The sequence below is a fragment of the Kwoniella shandongensis genome, chromosome 3 (genome assembly GCF_008629635.2).
Source record: "Kwoniella shandongensis chromosome 3, complete sequence".
Lineage (NCBI taxonomy): Eukaryota > Fungi > Basidiomycota > Tremellomycetes > Tremellales > Cryptococcaceae > Kwoniella > Kwoniella shandongensis.
In genome coordinates this window covers 913,714-932,812 of record NC_089289.1, presented here as the reverse complement: position 1 = coordinate 932,812, position 19,099 = coordinate 913,714, and the positions used below count along the sequence as shown (strand labels likewise).

Sequence of the window (19,099 nt, the reverse complement as noted above, 5' to 3'; positions counted from 1 at the left end):
ACTTTTGAACAAAGCTCGGGCATAGGTATGTGTTTCCCGCACCGGTGATGGCCGTCTTGCCCGCGGTTCTACCTTTTTCTTTATCAGGATCTTACAAAGAGATTTCGTAATCGGCCCCGCACTCCTCTTGGCCCTGTTCCGCCGAGCATCTTACACAATCGTAGATCTTATTCATCACACCCGATACTATATCTCGCCGCGGCTGAATAAGGCTGATTCAGCGATTTCAGCCAATTTATAAGTTACTCGTCCTTGGTATGCAGCGGATTTCCCACAATGCATAGATTGCTTGATAATGCTACATTGCATGTTGACACCATTCACTGCCCGTGCATCAACGCTTCTGACTGTTTTCGTCGTCGATACTATCTATGCTTGAGACCATACCCCGCAGCACGGACACACCGGTGGTGCATAGTTCACCCATGCACCACCTCACCGCCGGCCGACCACTCCACCATGCCGAAGACAAGGCCAAGCGTCCGTTACCCCGTGATAACAAAAGAAGGACGAGTAGCTCGGCGGCATGAAACGCATTGACCCACGGCCGCCGCCGATCTGGCCGTGTGGTGTGTATGTAGACCCAAACGACTACGTATCAATCATGGCTGGACCTGGGCAGATGTCGGTCTTCCGACCGCACTAGTCAGTTATGGTTGTCGACGTTTTTACGTTATTTCGTGCCAGTGCAAAAACCGCGGGCATCGGGCGGTCGACCGAAGGCCTTACACCGAGTTGGTGGAGTTATGGTGATTGTCCTTCAGATTGTTACGTAAGTATCATGAACTGATTTGAGGGGGAACGTGGCAGTGATATGATGGACTGTTGTCTCGAAGGAATGTTGATGGGCGCCTTGATGAGCGCAAACTCTTTACCGATCAACCGACCAAGACGCATTTGCGACCTAGACCGAGGGACACGGTCTGTGCAATACACCCTCTGTGGGTGTTACGCACCATCAATCCGTTTCTCACACTCAACGTGTCAATCACATCAGATGCATGTTGATCAACCCTTATTCACGCAGTTCACCTCGGTAAGTAAGGGCGTTGATGAACAGTGGAAAGGCTGAGAGAGCCACACCGATTCTTACTGACACGAGGCTTGAAAGGACTTCTCTCACGCCTGTGCTGTTTATGTTTTCACATGAAGACCTGACCACCGTTCCACGTTGACGTTGGCTGCACTGCTGATCCCCTGCCGGTCCGCTTCATCACGGAAACCGTTCGATTTAGTGACATCGGATCATGATGAAGTGAAGCACACATCGATTCCTCCAGTCAATCTAACGCTCGAGCCACTGTCGTACGATAGCTGACACGTTGGCGTGGGGAAAAGGAGGGAGATACCTTTTCTGTTATTGGTCAACCATCACTACTTAAATGCCTTGCAACTCGTCTCTCCTTTCCTTCTGCAACAACGAACTCTCAACTCACCAATATACTTCAGATACGACCTGATCTGGATCTTCAACTAGTGTCGAGCGAACATCAAGTCCATATCATTACTCCCTAACACAGGTCAATACGATCAGCTCATATATCTCAATCTCTCTCAAGGGATCTGCTGACGCTTCGACAAAGCATTTCACATTTGCTGCTCAACAATGACTCGACCAACTAAGATCTCCCATATGACGATAAGGATGCGCATCAAGGAATATGCCAAGTGAGTTGCTTCACAGTCCAGCTGCCCGATTCGAAGTCTTATAATTATCTTGTGCTCATCGCCATCTCCGGCGCAGGCGCAAAACCAAGAAAGGGGCTTTCCACACCGAGACTGAGGACATGGATCCGTCATCTTCCACCACCTCCCCAAACAGTGACGCCATGAAGAAGGGGAGGAAGGGGAGGAAGGGCAAGAGAGGTGAAAAGGTCAATCCCAACGAGGACAAAGAATGGAACGAGGATGTGAATCCCCGAGACGACCTTGAAAGTCTCATTCTGTATTATCAATTCCGTATGGTCAGGAAAGGGATCTTCGTGTGAGTCAAAGTCCCCAGAACAACGAGAACGCATTCTTCCCCACCTGATTGCGGCTTGTACACCTTGCTGATACATCTCCTCGATTAGCCACCCTTCTCTTCGCTGCGATCAATCCACCACCAACAAATTCGGTCTGTGCGAGTTTGATCACCCAAGAGTCAAACCGGACGGTGGTCTCGAAATCAGTCCTTGCAACAACTGTCGAACTCGAAGCGACAAGGAGGAATGTACTCGTCATGACACTCCTTCCAAGACTTTCGATCGGATCCTCCCAAATCTCCCAGGCAATTACAACCTGCTTCACTGCAACGGCTATCCCCCAGCTTTCGCACCAGCAGGGGTCCGCCAGCGCTCTAGAGCGGTACGATGGGAGAAGATGGGAGGGATCTACGACCTTGAGAAGATTGTGCCATCGAGCAAGCAGGAAAGTCTCTGGCTGGAAGCGGCAGAGGGTACGCGGATGGAAGGGAGGAGCGTCGTGCGAAGCGGTCATTCGTTTGTTCCCGATATCCTTTCCACAAGCGATGTTGACTCGTCCGCGATCGAAGCCGCCGCCGTCAAAGCCACTGGTAACGACAACGACACCAGTTCGAAGTCTATGTCCGACTCGCAACCTACTCTCGCCGATGAGAACCCCGCGCCCGTCTCCATCCCGCTCACCTTTCTCAATCCCAACGCCCACTTCGAGACATTCACAGAGCTTATCACTGCCGTCCGAAGCGCATACAACGGCCTCCTCCCACTCGGAGAACAAATGGGACTCGGAAAGGACGTGGACATGACTCAAGAGGGGATCTGTAATATGATCAGTGGTCTCGGGATTCGTTCTTGGGAATATAAGGCTCTCCTCGACGCCATCTTAAATCGTTGGGAGCAAGACGTGCAGCAGGAGCGGGTAGTGGATTTAGGTTCTGGCGGTTCGATGCCACAGAATGGAGGAGATGGGTCCCAAGGCGGTGAACCGGAGGCGAAGGAGCCAGGGGCGAGGTGGGAAGCTGTGAGCGCGAGTGACCTGGTCACTTTGCGCGAATTCTTGCAAAGAAGCGTTGGGACTTTGGCAAAGCTCCGTGCCGAATTCCAGGAAGCGACGGAAACTCACGGTCTTGACCGTAAGAAATACGAAGCCTTGCAAGAAGCAGCTGAAGACGTGGAGAGGGCTATGCTGAGATTGTTGCGCAGAACAAGGGATTAATCTCAGTAGCACATCGATTCCGGGACTTTGGGTGTGTTTCCGTAGCGTCAGTCTAACCGGCTTGTGATTGTACGTGCGCGGAGGATTGAAGACTCGGACGTGATATGGAAACGAGGCGCAGGAGGGATGTACATAGGTGTCTGGTCCGTTATTCTGAATTGCTCTTACTATTAGTATGAGAAACTTTCCATACACTTATGCGAGACATCTGCATCTGAACCTCCAGCAGGATATACACTGGATCGATGTTCATACCGGGGATGCAGACGACAGCTGGATATCCAACTGACGCTGTACAGATGTCTCGCGTAGATGTATGACATTTTTCACGCGAAACTTTAGTATGAGTCGTCTGACGCTTATGCGAGACCTCTATATAACTCATAACACCTTGAGCTTTCCTTCGGATCTATGAACCTATCTGAAGAACGACCGAATCTCCCCACACACATCTGACATTATGAGCTCGTTTCCAGTCCTCGCCAACGATTCGTCAAGACGTGTCTGATCAAAGTGTAGCACCCTCCTTCTATCCAATATACTCACCATCCACCGGCTCAATACGAGAGAGCCTGGACCAGGAACCATCACTTTTATATAGTTTGTCGATTCTCTCCTCTCTTCCTCCTCCTGATCTAATAGTCTTCCTAGGCCGACTGACTGAAGACAAGATCAACAAATTGATCTTTGACCACATCGCTCGACGAGTCCCTCGGGACGTCGACCAGGAAGTACAATACCTTGGCACGGTCACACTCTCGCGAAAGCCATACTTGTGCATGGCCAGGTCAACAAATGGTGAGTCTGGTCTCGCGCTACTCTTCGGTGTGAACGCGCCTCCGCTGAGAGTTGTACGATAGGGCGTTGCGGGAAGAAGGGTAATACGAGGCGTGAGTGGTCTTTGAGTATACAGTACTGACCCGCGTAGCTGACATTCCAAGCAGACACCCATTTCTATCATACCAACCTTCAAGACTTGCTTTTAGTTGTCGATTTGTCGACATTACCCTGCGAGTACATGAAGATAGCCGCATTGCGCGTGACTTTGCTGCAAGGGCCGCCCAGACAGTCGTGCAATTCCTTCGCGATTAGTTGATAGACATTTCTCCTGCGTATGTTTCAATGGAACTCTTGATCGCTTGTTGTTGTTGTTGTTGTTGTAGCACCATACTAGTGCCATTCAAAAGCATGTACCCCTTGAATGAATAGAATCGGTGACTGCGCTCATCCCCACCTCTTTAAGCAAGCACGGGTTTCGATGGCCAACTTGCAAAACAACTGCTGGGTGGATGTAATGTTCGTCGTGTTCGCGCAGGGGTCAGATTATCGAAGCAGCATATATGCATGTGTTACTCATATTATCGACAATCTACATGGACTACCCCACATCATGTCTAATCCTTACCACCGTCCTTCCCCCTAGATGCATTCCCGCTGTCTCTCGCAAATATGGCACTCACAGCGTCAATGAATTCCCTGTCCACAGGTCGAGGAGGTCTCTCTATGCATGAATAGGACATAATGACGTCTCGTATGAGATACGGATTGGGGTCAAGGGGAGCTGGCGGAGAAGGGGTTCGACGCCTGTTGACATTCGTGATGTTTGAGAGTTTCCTTTTTCCTGAACCATCCTCCTTCCCCTCCCCGCCATCCGCATTGTTCTCTTCCAAATTCTTCTTCTTGGTTGCCACTCTGTCATCCTCTTTCCTTTCCTTCTCGCCTCTGTCCGAAACCTTTTGCGTTCCACCTTCACGAAGGTTTGTCTCCTCGACATGATCCAAATCCATCTCCTCCTGTATAACGTCCACACCTCTTGTCTCCCTGGTTTCGCCCGAACGTTTTTCCTCCTTGTCGTTGTCGTGTATGGATGTCTTTCCTTGAGCCTCCTGACTCGACAGCATTTGCTCCACTTGGTCGTAGCTTGAGGTGGAACCGATGTCGGAACTCATCGAAGGCGTACTCCCGCCGAAGGTGGGTGCATTCGCCCTCTTAGAAAAGGAATGTGAGGTCGGGGCGGAGGATGGGGCAGCAAAGACGACGAGAGGAGAAGGTGGAGCGAGTGACGATGGGATCAGTATGGAGGAAGAGTAAATGTAGAGACGATCAGGAGAACGTCAGTTGAAGCAAGATGATTAGTCGGTTGCATTGGGTTAATCAGATCATCCTCGTGCTTGTCGCCAGAGGGCAGAGACAGCTCACCTGATCGGCTTTGAGAAGTTTATTTCTCTTGAAAGGGTTGAGGGCCAGATCAGTATTCCGAGCGCTCTCAACTTTACGCTTTCCATCTGTTTCGCCTGTCATGACTACAGTAATTGCCACATCCAAAGCCTAGATTAGCCGTCTTCCTCATTCATTCGATTGGCAAGACTCACTTTTCGATAGATAGCTGACGTGACAGCAGACTCGACGGGGAATCTTGTAGACAGGAAGAGTGTAGTTGTGAAAGGTTGGAAGAAGGAAAAGATCAATTTGTATATCACGAAGCCATCAGCCAGTGCCGCGAACCCTGAGAGCACTGTACGCAAACACGCACGGATACGACGCACGGATCACTACGACATGTCGGTTGTTAACTCGCTGCGCTCGGACACCGAGGCCGGCGTGTAGAGTGAGCACAAATGGAGTGGTACCTGACAATATCGCCCGATACTTCGAAGTCAAAGTAGTCGATCGCGCATACAGTTCCTTCAACTTCGTCATCCGACTCGTAAGTAGCCTAGACACATCGACAATCAATGACAGCGATGACAAGTAAGTTGCCCGTACTATTGGATACGTGAGAAGTGTTGCATATCCGTTCGTTACTCTACGTCGTTACCACTTTACTGCTCGACAAAGCCTCGGACCTGGTCCAGCCAAGAGACGTAGTCCTATGGAGCGCGGATTGTCAGCAGCTAGCTTGGTGAGGAGGCAGCAAACCCACCTTCTGTTCCTTGTGCTCAGAGTAGGAGAGAACAAAGTCAGCTGGGGGATGGCGCGTCAGCTTTTCATGTTTCAACTCTGTGGGAAATTTTAGCTCACCCAACGCCTCGTCAACGCCTCGTTCGGCGAGATAAGCGCCGAAAGCCTCCTGGACAGCTTGGTCGAGGTGGTCAAATTCTGGATGGTAACACGGAGTTAGCTGTAGCCGAGCAGACAGGCCAAACCAGCGAGCTTATACAGAAACGGTGTACTCACGAGGACCCATGTACTTTGATCTCCTCTCCCAGTCACCCTCGGCACCCTTGGCTTCTGCCAAGTTCTTCTCGTAGACAGCCACGTTGGTGATCTCAAACCCTTCGTCGCAAGTCTCCAAATCTACCATCAATGCACCGGGAGTAGCAGATTTAGTGATGACAAGAGAACAGGCGATAGAGGCTGGACCTTCGGAAGTCTCGGGATCGACTTCTTCAGCGGGAGCGGAGGGGTCGGTGGATGTGGGGAAAGATGGGTCGTTGAAGTCGGCAGAGTCGAGGTCGGAGATTTGGAATGTGAGTTTGATTCTGCATGAGATATGACAGGTTAGCTGGTCTGAACCTCGGTGTTAAGTCGTGGTGGAGTGGTAGGATACAGCGGGTGTCGAGGAAATGATGTGATGGGGTAACACTCACGTCTCGTTGCCAAACTTCCTGGTGATGGTCACATCGTCTGATCCCGGTATATCCTCAATCTCCCAGATACCCTGCGTCTTGAATTGCTCGATGAAAGCGGGGGTTTCGGGGATCTGCGCGGCATTCTCAAGCTCGAATTTGTGTTCGGCAGCGAGGGCGGACGCGAGGTTTGAGTCGGCTAGAGGTTCAACGTTAGCATAAGAAGCAGACTGCACATTGAGCCTTCTAAAGAGTGCGAAGTAGACATAGGCGAGATCACGATCAAACTTGGCACACTCACTCTCACCACTACCAAGTCGACGAGGGGTGGAGCCGAACGCTCGAACGGCAAGAGGCCGCAATGCGGGGGCAGCTCGACGAGCGACTGCGAGGTTCGCGGTGGCTCGGAAGAAGGGTCGGACAGCGCGGAAGGACATCGTGGTGGGTTGGTGTGAAGCTTAGTATGGGAAAGTAGTCACAACACGTTGAGATGGATCGGAATATATCTCAAGAAACAACGACGCAGCGGCAACTTTCTGAGCGTTTCGACGACACGTGATGAGGTTTCCCACGGTGTGTCTCGCTCTAACGCCCTTGTATGCTTGTGCGATTACAGCCCTTGTGCCATCCTAGAGGTCGAAATACTCATCCTGATCGCACCCACAGCGCTACAATTTATGCATTCGTCTGACTAACAACCCAATTACGCCTTCTTTCCCTTTCGCTTCCTGATCTTCACTCCCTCTGTGCCACTCGCCTCTCCGCCGCTGGTAATTTCACCACCACTGGTGACCTCCTCCCCACCCGAGCTCGCACCACCGGGTCCACCCTTCTTCTTCAACTTGGTCTGCTTGTTCTTCAACAAATGCTCAGGGATCCATTCCTCCTCGTAAGGTTTAACGTTGGGATAGTCGGTAGCGCTCTCGTTGGGAACGACCGCCTTGACCTTCTTAGGTCCCAAACCAGACTTCTTCTTGCCCTTGCTCTTGGCATCAGGAGCGAAGAAGGCCTGGTAAGCGGCGTAGGCACCACCGAGAAGAGCAGCGGTGAGGACGAGGTAGAGGAAGAGAAGCTGTGTGTCGAACCACGACGCGGCGGGCTCAACGACGGAAACGGTTTGGTTCAAAGCGGTGATTCGATGAAGATCCTTGGTACCGGTCTCGGAGACATCGACCCATACGGTGAAACCTATTTCCTGGGGTCGGAACCTGCAGAGGGGGTGTCAGCGTGGGCTAAGATGAACCGTAGTATACTCACTCGCTATAAGCCGAGAAGGGAGCGCTGAAGTTGGAACCGGCGACAAGAGGGACGTTGTACTTCAAAGTCGATGCGTTCTTGATCTGCGAACAGGAGACACCTGTCAGCGATGTCGCAAGCCTTGTGCTGCTACACCACACCTACAGTCGCCCAGTGGTTGTTAACATCGTGGTAGCTCGCACCTGCCGAGACAAGGGTATAGTTCTTGGTGCCAGAGTTGACAAGGTGCAGAGCAAGACCGTTCTGCTCGCCGTTTACGACGACTATATTTGTATCAGCTCAAGAGTCGTACAACATTGTCTGACGACCACTCACGACCGAAGGGGTTGGAGTCGGGGAATGTGGCCGAGACGAGAACGTCGTCTTTCGCGTCGTGACTGAAGATACCTGCGAGCGATGTGGTCAGCCACTATGATTGCCAAACTACGATGGACGTACCCATTTTGCGTGTGATGATTGTCAAGAGTGAAGAACAAAGTAAGATGCAATATATCTATCGGTTCCAGCACGCTATCACCAACATGGCGTCTCGTACTCCTCCATCATCAGTTCAGGCACGTAGCATCATCCATTATATCACCGATATCACCGATGACGTGGCACATGTGACGAGGTGGAGGTCAACCGATAATGGTCCAAGCGTCAATGTTGATTGTTTTCGTCAATGCACTGTATCACGAACGGGTGATCTGTACACTCAAATCTTCTACGTCGCAAGATGGAAGGGGAAGGGACCCCGCTCACTGAGCTGAGCAGGAACCATGACCAGCGGTCCTCGGGGATATCCCTACCCACGCGCTCAGCCAGTGTCAAGGTGATCAACGATGCGGCCGAGGCTGGCCCGCCGGGCTTGCAAAGACATGACAGTCTGGAGGGGACTATGAACTTTGTGAGTGGACTGGGTGGGGTTCTTTGAGAAAATACGGCTGATAACTCGAGACCCTGCAGTACGGAGTACGTCCCACATCACCTCCATCCGGCTCGAACAACCGCCCCGCGTCCTCCTCATCCCGTCCGACCAGTAGCGGTACCACCCCTCGCGCTCGCACAAACTCCTACAAGTCCAACACATCACGTCCAACTACCCCTGGAATGTCCCTGCCTACCTCCCCAACACGATCTGCGGTGCCCTTGCCCACCCCGAGAGGGTTTTTCTCCCCGAAGAAGCCGGCTTCCGCGCTCCGTCTCGAGCAGAAAGAACGATCGGCTCCGCCTTCAGCCGCTAGTCGGGCATCAAACCCCACAGAGCACGAGTCTGGACCATCTCGAGGAGCTCACAGGTCAGGTGAGGGTCCATCTGGAGATATAATATCACCCCAGACGACCTCGCCGACCCGGCCGCTCAGCGAAGAAGGCGACGACGCCACGCAAAGAGGATTAGGAACCATCAACGAAGCAGGATATCAGTCGTGGGGTCGATCCATCAGGCGTAGCATCACGGTCATCTCGACTGCGGCTCAAACTCACGCATCGCAACTATCCTCGGACGACCTGGTCAATCAACACGCGGAGAAGACCGACGACGTTGGACATGGGAGGCGGAAATCTGTGAATGAGAAGCGACGGTCGACACATCCCCCACATGCCAAGCCCCCTCGCCGGCGAAAGTTCAAGACATTTGAGAACCCCCTCACGACGTTCTTCCTTGGTGGGAGACTGATGACGGGAGGGGACTCGGTGTGGTCGATGCTCTTCGTCGTGGTGGTATTACTAGGGATATCAGGGGTGTGGTTAGGCACCACCGGAGCTTGGCTGTGGCAGCATGGGAGAGAGTATGGCTTGGTCAAAGGAGGTGGCGTGGCGATAACGATCATCTTCGTGTAAGTGGGCCAGTACTCACCACGCGATTGTGTCTAACCATTTCGCAGGTATCTATTCGGCATAACGACCAGTTCTCTGTTGGCTTCCGCTTTCCGGGATCCAGGTGAGTTTTCGAGTCCCCAACGTTGTGCATCGTGCCCACATCTTACACAGGCATAATTCCTCGAAAACTCGATCTCGACCCTCCATCTTTCAAGACAGATGATTGGTGGGAGGCCCATCCCCGAGAGTTGACAGTGAAGAGTGGACGGTGAGTGCGCCGAGACATTACATCTTGGAGCGTTTGCTAACGGAATGTGCGCAGGGTAACGGTCAAGTATTGCGAGACTTGTCAGAGCTACCGACCCCCAAGGAGTAGTCACTGTAGATTGGTAGGTCAGCTACCGTGCGGATTTTGGCCAGCACCAAGCTGACAATCGTGTAGTGCGGGAATTGTGTGGACGGGATTGGTGAATTGCTGCCACCCGCACGAGAGTAGTTCTTGCTGACACGGGTCTTAGATCACCACTGTTCATACCTACACAATTGCGTGGGGAAACGCAATTATTTCTCCTTCCTCGTACTTCTCGTCTCAGCGGTAAGTGCGGCATGTTCGAGGAAATCGTGACAACTTGGCACACTCCGCTAATAAGTCACATCACAGAGCATCGCAGATATCTACACAGTGGTCTTCTCCGCGGTTCATTTCTCTTTGCTCTGCCATCACGACCATATCTCTTTTCGTAGAGCACTTCAGGATTCCCCCGGAGCCGCCGTCAGCTTTCTACTGGGGCTGTTGGTCCTTGGTCCGGTGTTATTCTTGTTGTCATACCATACACGGGTGCGTTCCGTTTTAGAAACATGGAGAGAAACAGGCTGATATGAAACCACTCATAGCTGCTCCTGCACAATCTGACGACGGTCGAACAGGTAAGCTTGTTCTCTCTGAGCTTTTGGACCAAGCTGACACACAAAACCAGATCCGAGCATCCGCTTCAGGCCGATCTTTCTTGAACAGAGCAAGACCCGATAACCCGTTTGCTTCCGATTCACTCTTCGCGAATGTCATTCTGGCGTCCATGGGTAGACCCCAATTCCCAAGCTGGATTGATGCGAGTGGATGGGTTGACGAAAAGACGAGGGAGGTGAATCCCGCTTTGACCGATCCGAAATGGGCCAGAGAGGGGGTTTGATCTTGGTCAGATTTGGGTATGGGTGTTGTTACATTTATAGATGTACAATGGGTTTGATTACGATGAAGTGTCATCCCGAAATTTACAGGAGCGAACAGCCGTTACTGTGAATACAAGCTGTGATTGTTTGGTTTATCCCTCTCGACAAAGCTCCTAAGAAAATCTTCCTAGGCTTTCTTTCATGCTGTTCAACCAGACGGTCCGGCCGACCACCTAACCTCTGCAACATGTGTGGAAAAAAGTCGGTGCGGCTCTATGAAAAAGTGGCAATATATACGTGCAAAATTAGCAAAATACCATGGGCCGGTGTTGCAGTGGTAGCATTCTAGACTTCGAGGTCGTGAACTGGAGTTTCATCTAGCGGTCGCGGGTTCAAATCCCGTCCGGCCTTTAACTTTTGCTCTCGAGTTGAAAGTTGATTTCTTTTTGGTTTTTTTTAGCTCAATCTTGTTTCGACCTCGCTTCGCTTCGCTATCGAGGACAGGGCCTGCCCAGGGGGTTCGGTTCGGCGTAACTAGCGAGTTAAGATACCATTGGGCCGGTGTTGCAGTGGTAGCATTCTAGACTTCGAGGTCGTGAAAACTGGAGTTTCATCTAGCGGTCGCGGGTTCAAATCCCGTCCGGCCTTTCAAACTTTGACTCTGTCGAAGGGTTAAAAGCTTTTTGCGTCGTCCGAGGGCGGTCAGGTCAATCACTGTCGAGTCCGCGATCAGACCACTCTCTAAAGTATGCATGCTATCAGGTTCGACCACTATTGGTAACTCGCTACAAGGCACTGTCTCTACATTACTAACGGCGTAACGCTCAGTTGCCCTGGCCATTATTCGTTCCTTCTCTATACGGACTGAACCCAGCTTCCTGTCTGACAGCCGCAGCGAGCGCTGACCAATCTTGTTGATCCCCTCCAATCTCCTTGGCCTTGGTCATGTTAGCCACGGCAAGCTCAATAGTAGGCAGGGGACATGGGTGACCCAAGTCTGCGCCGAGAGAGAGCATGTTTCGGCCGTCTACGGGGCGTTCGCACATATGTGATCAGCTCATGCTTGCCTAGACTTGGGTAGATAGACTCGACTCACCCTTCAGCCCACCATCGATACTGAATCCTTGCCCGGCAGTGTACAGCCCCTTGGAGATGTTCGAAGAGTACGCAAGCAGAGGTGGAGCGGGGATGAATTGCTCTGCAAGGGGTTGGCATTAGTGACCAGAATTGGTCTACAGGGACGATTCACCCGCCACTCACCTAGGAAGTTGTGATATACATCTGGGTCCAGACCGACGGAATCGCCAAGAGCGTACGCTTCGCCTAGCAACTCGATGAAACCGAGCAACATCATGTTTCCCATCGATTTGAGCGCACTCGCTATGTACAGTGCGAGACGATGATCAGCAAACGATCTGACTTCCACCCCTCAGCTTCGCGTCCGCGAGTCCCTCCCCCACTCACCTTTCTTGACATCCTCTCCGACGTCGATCAGTCGATTACCCAACGCCGGGACAAGATGCGGTTTGAGTTTCTCCTTGACGGCTTCAGGGCCAGATAGGACGATAAGCAGTTTGGCAGCTTCGGCCATGGGGGGTCGACCAAATACAGGTGAGGCGATGTAAGTCGCTCCGACGGATTTGGCCTGTTCCGCGAGCTTCCCTGGGGATTGGGGCGGGGTGTCAGCGATGGGTAAATCCAGAGACGAGAGACCGAGTCACTTGCGCGCACTCACCCGAAGTTACAGCCTTCAAACTCGATTGATCCACAAATACAACCTCTCTTCCACCCTCGACCGCCTTGAACATCCTCCCAAACACATCTTCCGCAACCTGATCGTTTATCAAACTGCTGAAAATGATATCCGATCGCTGAACGACCTCTTCCACCTTTTCAGCATAGAACGCGTCGGGGGCAACAGGTCGTATCGAATCGTATTTGTCAGTAGACCGGTTCCAGATTGATATAGGAGGGAGGTTGGATGATTGTGCATGTTTCGCAAGGTTCCGACAGATATGGGCACCCATATTTCCCAGACCGACATAACCGAATCGAATAGACATGGTGGGTGAAGTGGTATGAGGGTGGACGCGACGAGCGGAAGAGGGCTTTTCGTCTGTGTTTAAGTCAGAGAGACAGAAAGTGGAAAGGTTGTGACACGGCGGAAGACTCTGAACGATGTGATTATAAATAGCTCTTATATACCTTGATCTTGTTGATTAGGCGCTTTACGACCCGAGATTCCGAGTTGATAACGATCTCTCTCACCCGGGCGATGACCAAGATCAATCAATACATTATCATCGAATATATGACGGGCTCCGGATCGGATCGGTTGCTCGAGGTCTAACTTCGAGCTGTCAATCTGATCGAGGCGTCGTGAGAATCACCTTGTATGGTGTTGAATACGAGTATGCATGTCTATCATGGGATGACCCCCCCTCGCAGAACACGTAACCGCATTGCCGACATAGATCCGCGGATCACAGCTTTGACGTTAACTGTCGGCGAGCGCCGCATGATATCACCGTCAAATCACCTATCGCTTAACCGCTTTCATCTATCACATCCTCGTTGACATCTGTGTCAACCGCCAATTGGTAATTACGAACAACCTTCCCGCGGGATGTTCTCGTCGCCTCGAGCATCGCCAGCTCCTCCACGGGTCGACCCGCCTGCCCCAACGGACATATCACCGGTGCTCGCAGCTGAGCTGGGTATGGAGTAGTACGTTCAGCTGGTTATTTGACGCTCAACATCAGATACTGACGAACTGAATAGTGCTTCGTTGCGTGCGCCGAACAACTGCCCAAGAGGGATGTATATCACTCCATCGCAAGAGAGTCTAGCTAAATGGCACGGCGTGTTTTTCGTCCATCGTGGTGAGCGAGCTCGATAAGCATCATCGAGAGGGTCTGTGCTGACTCACTCTCCTCGACCGTATGAATTACCCGTAGGACCATACGCAGGCTATGTCCTTCGTTTCACCATCACCTTCCCCCTCACATATCCCACAACTCCCCCTACCGTCCGCTTCGACTCGGATGTCTTCCACCGTGAGTCCTCGCTTCGTTGATATCCTCACCAAAGGTATCCACTGATACTCTACCTTGCCACAGCGATGATAGATCCAAAGACTAAAATCTGGCATCCTCGCGGTCGTCTAGCGCAGTGGAAGTGAGCTAGCCACCTGGACTGTCGTTCCGCGGTAATTGTATAGCTGACAACCTTCAGACCGAAAATAGATCACGTCCCGCACCTGCTTCACAGTCTCAAGTCGAGCTTCAAAACACCTGCACTGGACAGTGTGACAGAAGAGGAAGCGATAAACAAGCAAATCTGGTCGTGAGTGGCTACTCGCCCCTTATCTCACAGTTGGATCTTGCTACCACCCGTCTCTTCCAATCGATTGTGACATTGTACTGACCACTGACCCATTCTCCCGTAGACTATATCACCACTCACATCAAACCTTCCTCTCTATGACATCCCAACGAGCGGTCCAATCCACTTCTCGCTCAGTCCTATACCCTACAAAATACCCTCAGCCCGCTTCGCCAACAACGCCTACGCGACAGAGGAAGATCTCGATGGATGATAGTGTGTCTAACGATACAGGACCGATTGTGTTCAAAGAGCTGGGAGAGGAGGGGAGGGAGCGACTATGGGATAATGTGAAGAGAAGTTTGAGAGGGTAGATCATAGATTTCGGATATCGTTAGAAAGTGTCAGGGAGGTGTTGTATATAGCTCGTGATCTGTTGTATGCATCTAGCGTTGGTAAGGGAACGCACAGTGAAAGGTTGACTTTCACATGCACTCAGAGCATAACTCCTCGAAGACGGTTCGTTGATTAATGACAGTTTGTCACCGAGACCGGCAGGAGTGGTTGTCGCGCCAAAGACGTCATGATTTGTTGACAACCTGAAACGATGTCCTCAGAACCCAATTTCAACGAGACTTTTCAGCCATCACGCTTTGATCTCACCTCGAAAGTACTCTTCCATTCTTTTCATCATCGAGCCGCCGTAGTTCCATTAACATCGTATCAAGAACGCCAACCATGTCGACCGCAAGTACGAGCACAAGCATCGCGATTCACCCGCCGTCATCGTCTCACCCGTCTTTGGCGGACGGGCCGGGCGGATTTGATAGGACTTGGTTCATGGGCAAATGGGGTGTCGCATGGAGTACCTTACCTATGTGGAAGGTGAGCTGGGCTGCGGGCTGTCCAACATCAGATATCTATGCTTTGATCGAAGAACCCAGCTGATATAATACGATGATAGGATAAAAAAGGTTGGTCCACCCGACTCCAACCCTCTCCCTCCATCAACCAACCATCCCAATTCCTATTCTACTTCTGGGATTGTTGCTAACCAGTATGAGCTGACCTTTTCAACCTCTTACTCAGACGTCACTATAAGCTATATACCCGTTGCGGAACAATCCAAGATTAACACGACCTTTGATGACTTGGTCGAGTATCGAAAACGTTCAGCAGCGGAGGGCAGCAAGCCGAGCACCGGTACGTACTTGTCATGAATAGTCAGTATCAGTTGACAACGGCTGACACACCATGCTTTTAGTTAAAGGGGTGGATACTCTCACTGCGGGGTGAGTTGCAGCTGTCATCGCATCACGCAAATCCGTCCCTCCACCATCATGACCGCTGACACGCGTTCGCTTCGATAGATCCAACGGCGCAACTTTCGATTGGAAAGGATCAAGCTACCTCTTCTTCGTCCATTCGCACTGGGAAGTACTGGGCTATGGCAAAGACGAGGAACATGGTTTGGAGTGGGCTGTAACTTGTACGTGCCAGATCGGTTCAAAATCCTTCCCCCCATACAACCGCGACATCGTGTTCAACCTGGATCATCCCGCTTTCGTCGCGTACTGAAGGCCGCTGATCACTCTCCCCTCCGCACACCCTTTAGTCTTCTCCAAAACCCTCTTCACCCCAGCTGGTATCGACATCTACCTCCGATCTTCCCCTTCGAGCGCGAATCCCGCATCGCACGATTCAAGCGTGAGAAAAGCGTTGCTCGAGCAGATTGTCGGCGCTGTCAAGGTGGTGGAGGATGAAGGCGTGGCGAAGCTCGCCCAAGGAGGATTCGAGGTTCCCGGGATTGTCTAGACTGTAAGCGGAGAGGAAGGGTTCTACAGGAACAAGGAGTCGTCTCAATGGATTGTAGCATAGCTCAACGATGTATCTATGTCATTATAATACAAAGACGAATGTGTGAGGGCCGGACTTTGTACTGGTCTTTGGGTCATATTTGCCCTTGTACAACTGATCAACGCTGACCGATAGTCAGTTGTCCGACGATTGTTCAACATGTCGCTGAGACGTCTGTCATGTTCTCCTTCTGTTCAATGCGTCATGTGAGGATCTCGGCGCCATCATGCGTGATCAAAATCTGATGCTCGAACTGAGCCGACCTCGCTCCGGTCTAAGGGTGGTTCAACGATCATTAGCTTTCGAGTCACCCTGCTGGCGTCCCTGAAGATGGATCAACCACTCGTCGCGAGCGGACTCACCTCTGTAGACATTGTCCATCCGTCATCCCAAAGATCGCCACGGGAGTTGGACCCTTGTACCAAACAAGGTTCGATAGTGAAGCAGTCTCCTGGCAGCATCGTACCGGGTTCCGAGTTGCCTGCAGTGCCCACAACTCTCAGCGTGGCTCTTCAAGAAAACGTGCGCAGCATGAACGTTCAATCTGTCGGACAAAGGTTGTGGGGACTGGTTGTTCGGTGGGTTTATAGACTTTGTTGAGCGTGACGCCCAAACTCACGAGTATGGAATATCCATGGCGGTTGGTGGAATCTCTTTCCTATCCCATGTCCTGAGAATTGCGAGTTCACCGAGAACCCATATCGTTTCGCAAATTCTCTAAACGCAAGCACAGATACGGTCAGGTCAATATTGATCCTCGATGTCGACACCTTTGGCTGGATTGGCAACCCGCCATGGCCAACTTACTCGATCGCCCTACCAATCTCGCTATACGGTTTACCAGGTCCACAGACCCTTATGCCGACTTCCAACGCCTCCTTCGTCGCTTCTACCAACTCTCTTCCGAGCTTGTCAACGTCGGGAAGGAGGAATGTGGCGGAGGTGTCACCGTGATACCCTTGGAAGAAAAGGGTGAGATCGATGTTGATCAGATCCTGAGGGTGAAGAGGGCGACTGGGGGAGCGTCAGCGGGAAATATAGGCTGTTAGGTGAATTTGTGTTTTCGATATGACACTCACTCGTCTGGTATCCCATCTAAAGTCGGGGACGAATCAACACAGACTGCAGGAGGTTGGAAACGCAAAGGATGACCACTCACGCGCAATGACGTTGTTTACAGAAGTCGTACAGCTTCTCGGGAAGCTGGAGTATCCCAACGGCGAGGGATACGCTCCTCTCGATTTGATCATCTCATGAGCCGCTCTGTCCAGCTCAGACGTCGTTATTCCAGGCTACAATGGTGAATTCCACATCAGCGCCAACCTCGCTGATCTCCCTCATTTCACCCCTAAGCTACTAGAAGTCTTGTAGTAACAATAAGAGAGAGTCGCGAAACCACCTTGACCAGCTTCCCTACCTCCTTCAAGACCTCGCTCGCCAACCTCGCGACTTCTCTGACCCTCTTCTCGCCCTCACTCCCAAGCTTTATCCTCTCCCCTCGCAGCTCCACATCGTCCGTATCAGATTCTGGCGCATCATGTTCCCCCCATGGCGCTGTGAAGAAGTTCTTCGGGACATAAGACGGTCTTGGGATCGTAGTTGGTACGGGCAGAGGTGTAGGATACGAGGTCAGTGCTGAGGATGGGTGGAGGAGCGGGTAGGTACCGAATCTCGAAGGAAGGGTGTGGTACCGCCGTATTCGAGAAAGGGAGCGGGGAACCTGTATTCTTGACATGATAATGTTTTATCGCTGGCACAACTTCTGTTATCGTCTCTCCAAGGCGAGGAGCATCCTATGGCGTCGGTCCTTGGACTGTAGAAAGAAGAATCGTTGTCGAACCAAGAACACCCTTGTCAACATTCCGTCTCTTTCGTAGCAAGACGTTTGTGTGGCGCCCCACACAATCTTTCCGTTTCACAATCAAATTCCCTCGACATGCCTCCCATATTTATGCATGTTCTCGTTCTTTTCTTGATTCTCACGCAGGACTATATACTTCTTGAGAGCGATACGATGTCTACGGCAAACACGACAGAGGCAGGACCGTCCCGACGACCTGCGACTGGACCTACATCGGCGGGAGATGAGATCTTGGCAGACGACATGATTGAGATACCAAGTAGTGGTGAGTCTTTGGCTATTCCTCCATACCTAGTGGTATTCGATCACCTCTCTCTCGGCCCTGTACCAGCAGCCATTGAAATCATTGACATCCTTCCCCGTCGCAGGCCTTGAATTCTTCGAATATCGTCGTCGACTATTCTTAGCAGGTCTCTCATCCCCATCAACACCAACCACCTCCACCCTTCCTCCAACATACCTCGTTTCGGGTAACTTACCTCCTCCGGCGGTGATACCTCCTAATCGAGATCGCGATACACCGACCGCAGTAAAACGATTAGAAGAGGTACTTTCGGTAGATGGGGCAGAGGAATTGCAAGAGACTTGGGATCAAGGCGTGGGTAGTGTCGCGAGGAGCTTACATGGTGGGAAGAGGTTGGCAAAGGGTTTGAAATTGGGTTTGGTGGTGAGTTGCCTTGGCGGCGATATTAATCATGTTCTGCTTGTCTTGCTCTTGCTTCGTCATTCCACTGGAAGGCATGGAAATAGTGAAGGGAGAGCCGAAAACAGGTACAAAATCACTTCGAGCTGATGCCCGCATCCCCATCCTTAGATAAAGATCCTCCGCGCTAGCTGGATTCAAGAAGGACTTTGGCCGATCGATCCGCGCACGAGACAACCTCTCAAACCGCCAGATTCACCTCTCATCGAAGGGACAGATCTATTCCCCGTCAACGGCCCACCGAAGGGCGATGCCTTACCTAAAAAGTCCAAGGCCTAGCGAAGGCTCCACATTTACGACAACGAGACACCCCGACCCGACACGAACGGCATATAATACATAGACAATAGACTATGAAATAGTGTACAACAAACCACC

The 19,099-nt window shown here is 51.6% G+C and overlaps 10 protein-coding genes and 2 non-coding genes across 12 annotated transcripts; 7 read left to right on the top strand and 5 right to left on the bottom strand.

Annotated features, from left to right (window-relative positions):
* Window positions 1-1,606: 1,606 nt before the first annotated feature.
* Window positions 1,607-3,177, top strand: CI109_101714 (uncharacterized protein; the record flags this gene model as incomplete). Its single annotated transcript, XM_032002353.1, has 3 exons — window positions 1,607-1,668; window positions 1,745-1,984; window positions 2,073-3,177. 3 exons carry the CDS (start codon window positions 1,607-1,609, stop codon window positions 3,175-3,177), a joined length of 1,407 nt encoding a protein of 468 aa, XP_031863290.1.
* Window positions 3,178-4,571: 1,394 nt separating this feature from the next.
* On the bottom strand, window positions 4,572-5,478 carry CI109_101713 (uncharacterized protein; the record flags this gene model as incomplete). The annotated part of the gene is made up of 2 exons (XM_065967035.1): window positions 4,572-5,165; window positions 5,377-5,478. 2 exons carry the CDS (start codon window positions 5,476-5,478, stop codon window positions 4,572-4,574), a joined length of 696 nt encoding a protein of 231 aa, XP_065823107.1.
* Window positions 5,479-5,999: 521 nt separating this feature from the next.
* On the bottom strand, window positions 6,000-7,183 carry CI109_101712 (uncharacterized protein; the record flags this gene model as incomplete). Its single annotated transcript, XM_032002355.1, has 6 exons — window positions 6,000-6,047; window positions 6,101-6,141; window positions 6,199-6,276; window positions 6,355-6,659; window positions 6,768-6,945; window positions 7,048-7,183. The coding sequence occupies 6 exons, from the start codon at window positions 7,181-7,183 to the stop codon at window positions 6,000-6,002; spliced, it is 786 nt and encodes a 261-aa protein (XP_031863292.1).
* Window positions 7,184-7,449: 266 nt separating this feature from the next.
* On the bottom strand, window positions 7,450-8,445 carry CI109_101711 (uncharacterized protein; the record flags this gene model as incomplete). Its single annotated transcript, XM_032002356.1, has 5 exons — window positions 7,450-7,954; window positions 8,004-8,086; window positions 8,148-8,266; window positions 8,319-8,390; window positions 8,442-8,445. The coding sequence occupies 5 exons, from the start codon at window positions 8,443-8,445 to the stop codon at window positions 7,450-7,452; spliced, it is 783 nt and encodes a 260-aa protein (XP_031863293.1).
* A 276-nt stretch (window positions 8,446-8,721) lies between these two features.
* Window positions 8,722-10,996, top strand: CI109_101710 (uncharacterized protein; the record flags this gene model as incomplete). Its single annotated transcript, XM_032002357.1, has 10 exons — window positions 8,722-8,892; window positions 8,952-9,823; window positions 9,872-9,927; window positions 9,978-10,074; window positions 10,129-10,195; window positions 10,249-10,273; window positions 10,325-10,401; window positions 10,468-10,644; window positions 10,701-10,733; window positions 10,784-10,996. 10 exons carry the CDS (start codon window positions 8,722-8,724, stop codon window positions 10,994-10,996), a joined length of 1,788 nt encoding a protein of 595 aa, XP_031863294.1.
* A 300-nt stretch (window positions 10,997-11,296) lies between these two features.
* CI109_101709 lies at window positions 11,297-11,387 on the top strand. Its single transcript has one exon. It is a non-coding gene; the product is annotated as a tRNA-OTHER (tRNA).
* A 144-nt stretch (window positions 11,388-11,531) lies between these two features.
* CI109_101708 lies at window positions 11,532-11,627 on the top strand. The gene has a single exon. It is a non-coding gene; the product is annotated as a tRNA-OTHER (tRNA).
* A 173-nt stretch (window positions 11,628-11,800) lies between these two features.
* CI109_101707 (uncharacterized protein) lies at window positions 11,801-13,039 on the bottom strand (the record flags this gene model as incomplete). Its single annotated transcript, XM_032002358.1, has 5 exons — window positions 11,801-12,003; window positions 12,073-12,174; window positions 12,237-12,356; window positions 12,441-12,638; window positions 12,712-13,039. 5 exons carry the CDS (start codon window positions 13,037-13,039, stop codon window positions 11,801-11,803), a joined length of 951 nt encoding a protein of 316 aa, XP_031863295.1.
* A 563-nt stretch (window positions 13,040-13,602) lies between these two features.
* On the top strand, window positions 13,603-14,674 carry CI109_101706 (uncharacterized protein; the record flags this gene model as incomplete). Its single annotated transcript, XM_032002359.1, has 6 exons — window positions 13,603-13,703; window positions 13,758-13,858; window positions 13,934-14,032; window positions 14,096-14,153; window positions 14,211-14,321; window positions 14,425-14,674. 6 exons carry the CDS (start codon window positions 13,603-13,605, stop codon window positions 14,672-14,674), a joined length of 720 nt encoding a protein of 239 aa, XP_031863296.1.
* A 364-nt stretch (window positions 14,675-15,038) lies between these two features.
* Window positions 15,039-16,115, top strand: CI109_101705 (uncharacterized protein; the record flags this gene model as incomplete). Its single annotated transcript, XM_032002360.1, has 6 exons — window positions 15,039-15,185; window positions 15,265-15,274; window positions 15,390-15,503; window positions 15,565-15,592; window positions 15,671-15,789; window positions 15,916-16,115. 6 exons carry the CDS (start codon window positions 15,039-15,041, stop codon window positions 16,113-16,115), a joined length of 618 nt encoding a protein of 205 aa, XP_031863297.1.
* Window positions 16,116-16,359: 244 nt separating this feature from the next.
* CI109_101704 (methionine aminopeptidase, type I) lies at window positions 16,360-17,892 on the bottom strand (the record flags this gene model as incomplete). The annotated part of the gene is made up of 7 exons (XM_032002361.1): window positions 16,360-16,431; window positions 16,520-16,638; window positions 16,777-16,874; window positions 16,965-17,171; window positions 17,237-17,252; window positions 17,317-17,449; window positions 17,557-17,892. The coding sequence occupies 7 exons, from the start codon at window positions 17,890-17,892 to the stop codon at window positions 16,360-16,362; spliced, it is 981 nt and encodes a 326-aa protein (XP_031863298.1).
* A 201-nt stretch (window positions 17,893-18,093) lies between these two features.
* Window positions 18,094-19,000, top strand: CI109_101703 (uncharacterized protein; the record flags this gene model as incomplete). The annotated part of the gene is made up of 3 exons (XM_032002362.2): window positions 18,094-18,283; window positions 18,387-18,685; window positions 18,833-19,000. The coding sequence occupies 3 exons, from the start codon at window positions 18,094-18,096 to the stop codon at window positions 18,998-19,000; spliced, it is 657 nt and encodes a 218-aa protein (XP_031863299.2).
* Between the last annotated feature and the right edge of the window lie 99 nt (window positions 19,001-19,099).